Source organism: Pleurodeles waltl, chromosome 3_2 (genome assembly GCF_031143425.1).
Source record: "Pleurodeles waltl isolate 20211129_DDA chromosome 3_2, aPleWal1.hap1.20221129, whole genome shotgun sequence".
Classification (NCBI taxonomy): domain Eukaryota; kingdom Metazoa; phylum Chordata; class Amphibia; order Caudata; family Salamandridae; genus Pleurodeles; species Pleurodeles waltl.
Window position 1 is genome coordinate 69,330,230 of NC_090441.1, and position 8,998 is coordinate 69,339,227.

Here is an 8,998-nt window from a genome sequence, read left to right on the forward strand (position 1 = left end):
CCTGGATCCCCATATGGTTCCCTGTTCAGTGGAGGACCCAGCACTTGTGGGAGTCAGGTGTGCCAGTTGTGGCAAAGGACAATTGACTTTTGATGGACTGGCCATTGGCCCTGTTGGCACTATTGAGCTCACTGAGCTACATAATAAAGTTTCGGTATGGCCTGTGTTTGGGCTGCATGCAGTTCCATCTTGGTGTTTGTTTAAATTATTTATGGGTATGGGGCTATTGTATGTACTATGGCCAAGTTGCAGTGGCCTCGGTCGGGTACGTCCGCTTGGTGTGGGGTATCTGACTTGTGCTGCTGGGAAGGGTTGAGGGGGCGTTGTGGGGTGGGTGGAGTGGGTGGGTATGTAAGTTTGCCCTTTCCTCCCTTGTGTCATAGGTTGCGGTACTTACCGTCGTTGTTCGACGGCGGTCTCGGTCATGTAGATACATGGCAAGGAGCAAGGCTGGCATGATCTGCAGCTCTCTGTTCATGGCTGCCGCTGCACATTTTGTGAATCTCCAGTGAGTATTTCCTTCTATTTGTTTCTTTTCCGCCTGGCTTTGTGTGGCGGTGGTTCCCGCCCCGGAACTGCTGGCGGTATGGGGGTTCATAATTTGAGGGGTGGGTTGGGCCTTTCAGATGGCCTGTGGGCGGACTCTACCGTCGTCAGCGGGACTCCTTTCCTAGCGGTGGGTGGTGCGCGGGATGCGTGAGTTTCGTTTGGTTTATTATTTGGCGGTCCGGACCGCTCCTCTGTTGGTGGTTTCTACCGCCACCGCCGGCGGTGCGGAACGGACCACCATATTCATAATGAGGGCCTATGTCTTTGATAACAGACAGCTAAATGTTGGCTGCAGGGGAGACCAAAAAATGGCTTAGCCACAGAATCACGAAGGAATGCCAAAACAAGGGCAAATATGTGAGAATATGGCAGCCAAACAAACGTCTGGTCAGGTTTGAAACTCAGCAAGACTTTCCCTATAGAGACCTCTTATGTCTGCAGCTATAAGTAGCCCTGAGTGAACAGGTGATCAACTTGTTAGTCATCAAAGTGGACCTGTGTGTCTCGTCCAGCCGCCTGCAGAAGGTCTTTGGAAGCATGTCCGTATAGATGTGAAAGGAGGCTGGCCTTTTTTACGGGTGTGCAAAGTTTTTATTACACAAGCTGACTGTTAATGAAGTTCCTGATTAATGCCTCTTGTGGTTTGCGGAATTTCCTGCTGTCTTTCTATTTCGCCCATGCATTTGCTTGTCGCACACTTACAGATGGAATACTTTGTGTTAGTATTGCTCTGAAACTGGATTTGCCACCTTCTTTCGAGTGTACTGTGGAATGTCTTATTTCAGAATAAATGCATAGGTACTGATGCTCGCAAAGGAAACGAAGCACTTCTATACACTTGTGACAGTGACATTTTTTTTCAAAAGTGGGAAAGCTTTTTTGGTGTTAATAATTCTATGTTTTTCAGCAGTTCTAGTCTACCTCTGTAAAGAATGATGGTATGCTACAGTCCACAGAAACAGAAAATGAGTTCTTGTCACAGTGGGATGGGGACTTCGGGTGAAAGAAAAAGCAATTGTTCCAACTATAACTTGAAATTAAATTAGGTTTGAGGCAGAGAGAGAAAAGACAGATAAGAGAAAATAAGGAGGAAGATAAGATAAGAAGGGAGAGTCAAAGCAGGGAGGAAACTGTGACAAATAAGACAATTCAACAGTGAGACAGAGATAGGCAGTTTATTATGGTGGAAAAAAGCTGTACGAGGTTAAACCAAGAATGTGCAGCATTGGTATTCAGTAGAGCCGACTAGGCAGACTTGGTACTTGGTGATATGAAAACCTTTACACCCTTGCACTTTTTTTAAATGTAAAAATCCAGGTTTTCACTCAAAAGATGGTGTGTGTAGAAATGTGCAACCTTCACAAATTGTTAATGTTTCTGCGATAAATTCACTATCCCTAAGGTTGTGCGTGTGCAACTTGTTCGAAGAAACTGGCACACTTGTCTATTAAATTACCACTAGCTGAATCAGAGATCACTGCAGTTTGTAACGAATTGAAAACTGATGTGGTTTGACTAATAGCACTGGTGGCTCAGGAGTTTATTGTGGTTTGCATCTTTTCCTTCTGATTCAGAGTTATGAGCTCAGCTGGAGATCAGTGCAGTTGGAGAATTGGACTGGCCGGTGCTCTGCGGGGTGAGTCATCCCCACTGAGGGTGGTGCACGACTCAACCGTGATAGAAGGCTACATTTACAAAACATTTATGGATGTGTCCGAAGAATGCATGTGTTGATATTATCAATGCCACCCAGAGCGAGCTACACTCGGGTAAGTGACAGTAACGCTTGGCTTGGCAATCCTGGTAGGGTTTTAGAGCTGTACAAATGTGTTATAATGAGTATCACCACTGTTTAGCTGATACTTTTATTATTATCACTACTAATATTATGATTACTACTAAACTCCGAGGAAACCTGGGTTCTCTGTGTACTTGGAACTTGCACATGAAGCAAACACGTTCCAAGGAACGGGGCTGTCCGCAAACCATTGGATGTGGTGGGATCTAGACATCCACCAATGACACGGAACACAGTGGCCTTAGGATGACAGATTCTCCAGCAGGGAAAGACCAAGATGTCACCACTTCTGCATCTGTAGACACAAAAACTGCAAGAATAGGCGCGTTGCCGCACCACTTCCTGTCCTTCTCTGGCTCTTCATGTGGGTTTGCAGATTGGGCCAGACACGGGGGTTTGCAGAACAAAAACCGCTAAAATCGGATTTCCTGCATTTGCTGAAGGTGCCAGTTTTAGCTCTCTCCACTCTGCTGAGTTTCCACCATCACATCATTTGTGTGTTTCCTCTCTTAAACCTTCCGTCTCGCCCCCCGTAAATTCCACCTCGTCAGGGAACTCCAGTTTTGAGTGCATAAATGCAGGATGCTTGAACAGGGAGATCAGTCAGCCGAAAGCTCACTCACTGATCAAGACCTGCAGAGAGTTCAGTTCCAAACCTAAAGCAGACATGAAGATCTCCCTGGCTGCTGTCTCTGCTCTCCTCCTGGCCGCCTTCTGCTCTGAGGTTCAAGCTGCTCCCCGTGAGTCCTGTTCCTACCATACTTATTTATTTATTTATTTATTTATTTTCAATGAATAATATTTTCACGCAGTGCTGCCTCTCAGTATGTGGGCAAAAGGGAGTGCAGGGGCAGGAAGATGGAGCAGAGAAAGAGTAAACTATAGGGGAACAAGCAGTTCTTGAGTCACTTCCTGAAGCCAATGAATTTGTTTTCACCTATGGCGCCGGGAGTTCCGGGGGTTAGGGCAAGGGATGGAAGGTTTTGTCTGCCACTTCTAGGAGAGCGGTGCTGGAAGAGCTGAGCGGCCAATGAGAGAAGTATCTGGTGATCCTGAAGTGGAGAATGAAATATTCATTTTCATGGAGAAATTTGTGAGTGAAGATGAAGGGTGTAAAGTTGATGCGAGCAGCTGGTAACCAGAGCAGCAGAGGTAGGACTGTACAGTTTTATGTTAAATAAAAGCTTTGTAGTTTTGCTGTTTATCACTTAGAGCCTAGTGCCTAGGAGTCCAAAAGTGACAGAGTTAGCATCCAGTCTAAAGGGTAGGACCACGCTGCTCAGGGAGGCTTTGAAATGAAAGGAAGGCTAGGCATGAGCTTACTGAGTAGAAGCTGGTGGTAACTGCATTTCCTAATCGCTTTATTTGTGGCTGGGGATAGGAGGCGGTCAAATCACACCACAAAGCAGTTATAGCTGGAGAAGAAGAACATCAAGAGAAATCTTTTGCAAAAACAATAAAGTGATGGATGGAATGCTTGAATTAATCTCATCCACTGGCAATCGCTTGGTGCACATCCCAATCCATCATTTTTCACCCACCATGCCACCTTAGTTTGGACGCAGTGATATGCAAATTAGTCTTGACCCTGCTTCTCATGGGATTAGTCCACCCAACCTGCCAGGCTGCTGCAGATATAGCATGAGATTAAAAGAGTCTCTCTGCCTGTATTCTGGGTTTGCAACGAGTAGTTAAATTGCTTCTATGGCTCACATCCCTTTCCCTTTTCTTTCAGTTGGTGCAGATGCTCCCACCTCCTGCTGCTTCTCCTACGCCTCCCGGAAGATCCCACTGAGCCACGTCCAGGATTATTATTTCACCAGCAGCCAGTGCTCCAAGACAGCTGTGATGTAAGTTCTCTAGTTTCTTGTTCATCATTTTTTTCTCTCTCTCTGCTCACTTTGGCTAGACCCAAAGTTGGGATAATGTATTTTATCTAAACCTCTCTGTGGGACATGGTTTAGATCTCCTGACATTTTCAATTAGAAATGGAAAACCCTGGAACTACCTGTGAGGTATCACTTATCTGCTTCCAAACACTAGAATATTAATTCAGAGTATACTGCCTTCACCATTACATTTTAATTAAGGGATATTCGTGCAGCCTTACTACAAACACTCCACTTTCCCCAAGATGAACCAACAATTCAATGTTTTTATAGTATCATAAACATTAAAAGCAGCCGCATAGCTTTGTCAGTAAGATAGAGTGGGTGTGAGCTTTTGATTTTGCTGAGGTATCTTATTAAAATAGATTATATCAGAAGTGAGACATAAGGAGGGCCCTAAGATAAAGTGGAAAGAGAGAGGAATGTGCATTGTTAGCGAATCTGGAAACACAAGGGGCCATATTTGCAAGAAAGTAGCATATCAGCTTTGATGCGCCACTTTTCTTACACCCCGCCTAATGACACGATCTGTGCACCATATTTACTTTGTGGTGCACCACAGCGCGCATTAGGACAATTGCCTCAAAGATTTTCGAGGCTATTGTAGTACTCTGCAGGATTGTGGCTCTAATCCTGCAAAGTAAAGAGAGTCCCATTGAAGTAATGAGTGCTTGATTTTAATGCCTGCCTGAGGCAGGTATTAAAAATGACGCTAAAAATGATGCAGTGAAATGTTGAAAATTTCACTGCGCCATTTTTACCGGCCTGACGCAGGCATAATGTGGCACAAGGCGTTACAAAGTGGTGCAATGCGTGCATCGCGCCACTTTGTAAATATGGCGAAAGAGAATGGCCTCCTTAACGCCACATTATTCTAAAAAAATGACGCTAGTGTGGTGCTAAAAGGTGCTAGGGCCTTGTAAATCTGGCCCAATATTTTTCAAACTAATCATTTTAAGGCCTCCAAAACAGAGACAAAAGTGTGTGTGTGGGCATGTTTTTGTTAGTGTGGGCATGTAAAAATCCCAGGTGAAATCCAACAGACACCTCACTATATACCCGATTGAAAGCACCTGTACCCAACTATTTACTACATAATACATTTTGTAGAGGGTTGTAACACCCCAAACACCCTCCTGAAGCTACGCCCCTGATTAAAAGATCAGTGAATTATCCTAAACGCACCCCACAAGCCTACCAGAGTTACAAATGCAAACCACCTTTAGGTCATCAGACCACAGGATCAAATGATCCTTTCCTAGTACAATTGCAGCCCTCCATACAAGGCTGTAACATCCAGATGTGAGTTTTGCTATGTGGGGGTCACTGCATGACTCATCTTTAGTGAGATCATGTTGATACAAGATCCCTCTTTTAAAATAATAATTAGTATGCTTACACTGCCATTTTGTGTTTAATTTGCAACTTTCTTTTGCACTAACATGCCTCAGTTCGCCCACTTCAGACCACAGGATCACCTTCCACTTTGACCCCCTTCTTGCAAGCAGCCTGTGAGCTGTTGCTCAGAGAATTCACTGCCGATTTCCAACTATTCCAATCTCATCAGCGGGCCTCCATTGCTGTAGTAAACAACCATCTGCTGCCACCAGGTGGCCAGATAAGGAGCTGCTTGTTCTCATTTTACAGAAGATCAAGTGATATTATCTGATATCACGGAGTCTGTCCGAGGATACAGTAGTATTATTTTATATCATAGTGGTGTGGGAATGGGGGGGGGGGGGATTTTCTCTGCTGCAATAGTGCAGTGGTACTCAGAATACGGCGATATTCTCTGAAGTCACAGTGCAGTGGTACTGAATATATAACGATATAACATGATGTAATAATGGAGTGGTACGGTGGATACAATAATAGCTGATGTCACTGTGGAGTGTTGTTGAGGATGCAACGATATCATCTTATTTCATAGGTAGTGGAGTGATAATGGGGATACTGTGCTATTCTCTGTCACAATACTGGAGAGGTACTCTACGTACGGTGATACCATGAGAGCTCACAGTGGACTGGTACGCAGAATAAAGTGATATTCTCAGAGGTTGTATGGCTGTCAGTGCTTCATTTGTGCTTGTTGTTTCCGGTGCTGAGCACCGGCACTTATTTTTTATGGCCGGGGCCTAATCTTCTGCCGCAAGCATTTGCTACGATCAAAAGACACATATGGGAAAGACGGAGGAAGGGAAAAACGAAAAAGCGTCATAAAGAGAGAAAGTAGAAAGCTGCAAGAAAGAGCTGAAGGGGCAGGGGTGGCCTTATGTGGATTGAAGAGGCCCGAGATGGCTTCAGGATCACTCTGCATCAATATTCCGTGTTCGCACATTTAATTGCAGCAGCCGCGTGTTTAAGAGGAGGGCTTTGGGCACCGGCACCTTTTTATTTACAAATTAAGCATTGGGCGTTATAACTAAAGCTAATGTCTAAGCTCCTGACATATTGTTGTTTATTTTGTTCAGCTATTTTACTGCTCGTGACTCTCATTACTCCTTTTCCTACCCCCACAGATTCATCACCAGAAGGGGCCGACAGGTGTGTGCCGACCCTGAAAATCCCTGGGTCCACAACTACGTCAATCACTTGGAACTGAACTGAGACCCTGTAACAGGCTTTCTCAGTGATCATCTGCCAGCACCGGCTTAGAGTGTACCGTACTGTGATATCTTTAAGCTAGGGATGGCATCGCTTCCTGCTGGTTGGAGCAAGCATCCGTGACATCACTTCCTGCTAGAAAAAGCAAACCTCCATGACATCAATTTCTATTGGAAGCACCAAGCTCCATCTGCCTACTGACATTTCACTTCACAAATATTACCCATTAATAATCTGCACATGTGTGTATTTTGTTTTAGGGACGGGTTATTTGCGTTTTAATTATGTATAAAACGTTTGTGAATATTCCTGCACTTTCAACAATTGTATATATGAACATGTGTAAAGTAAATGCTATATTTTTGGTAGTTCAAAAAAGCAATTACCTTTAAGTTATAATTATTTATAGAATATTTCTGGTAACCCTTATTAAGTTCCAATTATGACCAGAGCTCTGTCCTTTATATGTGAATAATGAAGTGAACTTTACAATTAACTGCCAGACTTGCTGTGAATTACATTTCAGTAACATTTGTGGAAGGATCAAGTTCAAAGAATTTTCACTTAACTTAATTTTGTATCTTAGAGACAATAAATATTTTTTATGCACAGAAGTTTGTGTTTGGGTTAATGCGCTGCCGCTGCTGCTGCCATGGGGGCAGGGCATTAGTTAAAGATGGAGCAGTTGTTTGAAGCGTCTGTTCCGTCTTTCAGAGTGCAGGTGGCACGCCGTCTGAACTTTGAAAGGGGAAAAGAGACCCCCCTGCAGGCGGGTGCGGTGAGCGACTGCTCTCCCCTCCAGAGGGATGTCTGGGAGTCCAGGGGACCCTCTTTCCTCCCTTTCAGAGGGTACCCTGGATGGGCGCAATGACTGTGCACCAGCGGTTTGTGGTGCCATTATGGCCACTTTGCCTCTGTACCCACATCTTACCAAGGTATTGGCACAGAAGCAAAGTGTTTTCCTCATTTGCATGGGGTTCATGCAAATGAGGGTACGTCCTTTTATAAAAGTGCTGGTATGGCAAGTGCGTCAGCGCTACCTCTAATACAGAAGGCGCCATGCACGCATCCGCAGCCACTCTGTAATATCAAAGTGCCCGGGTCCACACAAAGTATTCACATGTGCCTGTTGCTCCCCTTATATCACATTGGCCTAGAAGGAATAGTCTTGGGCAAAAGGAACAAGCGCTCTCTTCTAAATGTCACTTCTCCCAAGCTATGCACCACTAGGCACTGGGAGTGGCTCCCCTCAGTGTTTTCAAATATTTCCCGTCTCTTGGGTCTGCTGGGAATTACACTCATCTTCGGGCGTCCGACCTATCGCACTACAAGGAATGCTACCCGTTTTAGGCTTCGCTTACAGACAACTTTAGCTGGTTCTCCCGGGTTTTAAACTATTCAGCTAGTTTCCTGCACATGGGAGCTTCCTCCATCCATAAGAGACATCGATGTTGTAACATGTACCTAACTTTCGAGTATTAAGATGCATGTAGTAAGCAAATGACATGTGTTGCGGTGACGATTTTGGGTCCCATTTTGTTTTGCTATACTTGAGAGCTAACTGAGATGAGAGAATGGAGGAAGAGGCCAGACAGCAGTTGTGAATGTCCAGGCTTCCCCCTTGAACATTCCAAGGAGTCCTTGCTTGCCGAGTGATCCTGGAAGAGGCTGCCCCAACAAGGTGAGAGCTAGTTAGCTGGGGCAACCATCCTTTCCTTGCCAGTGTTTCTCTTGAGAGCAGTTTCCTAGCTTCCCCACCTGCTGCTCTCACTTGTGAAAAAGACTCTGGATGGACTAGTCTTTGTGTAAATAAATAAATTGCATTGCTTCTGAGAACCAATCAAAAACGGAACTGCTGGAATACACTAAAACGGTCTGAAACCTGTGTACAAAAATGGGAGAGAGACTTTCAGTTAATGTGGCAAGGTTTGCTGACCAGAAGCCTGGGGTCCCAAAGCAGTCGTGACAGAGCTTGGTTTCCCCTTGCCAGGACCAGTAACCTGGGGAAAACGCAACAGGTCTGCCAGGAGAGGCTGCCTGGAACCTGCGACAAGGAGAGAGCGGACTCGCAAGGAGCCGAAGTGCCCTCGCATGAAGAAAACAGTGCTCTGAAGAAGACACGGCTGTGAAGGGAGCCTCGGCGACTCCAAGCTTCCAG

The 8,998-nt window shown here is 45.1% G+C and overlaps 1 protein-coding gene across 1 annotated transcript; it reads left to right on the plus strand.

Moving 5' to 3' along the window:
* Window positions 1–2,759: 2,759 nt before the first annotated feature.
* LOC138286759 (C-C motif chemokine 4-like) lies at window positions 2,760–7,444 on the plus strand. The gene is made up of 3 exons (XM_069227266.1): window positions 2,760–3,087; window positions 4,083–4,197; window positions 6,756–7,444. Exons 1-3 carry the CDS (start codon window positions 3,015–3,017, stop codon window positions 6,841–6,843), a joined length of 276 nt encoding a protein of 91 aa, XP_069083367.1. The 5' UTR covers window positions 2,760–3,014; the 3' UTR covers window positions 6,844–7,444.
* Window positions 7,445–8,998: the final 1,554 nt, after the last annotated feature.

Bases quoted from the DNA above. Each gene is read 5' to 3' on its own strand.
- LOC138286759 (XM_069227266.1), top strand. From the start codon at position 3,015: ATGAAGATCTCCCTGGCTGCTGTCTCTGCTCTCCTCCTGGCCGCCTTC. The intron at 3,088-4,082 runs GTGAGTCCTGTT...CTTTTCTTTCAG, and splicing joins TGAGGTTCAAGCTGCTCCCC to TTGGTGCAGATGCTCCCACC. The intron at 4,198-6,755 runs GTAAGTTCTCTA...CTACCCCCACAG, and splicing joins TGCTCCAAGACAGCTGTGAT to ATTCATCACCAGAAGGGGCC.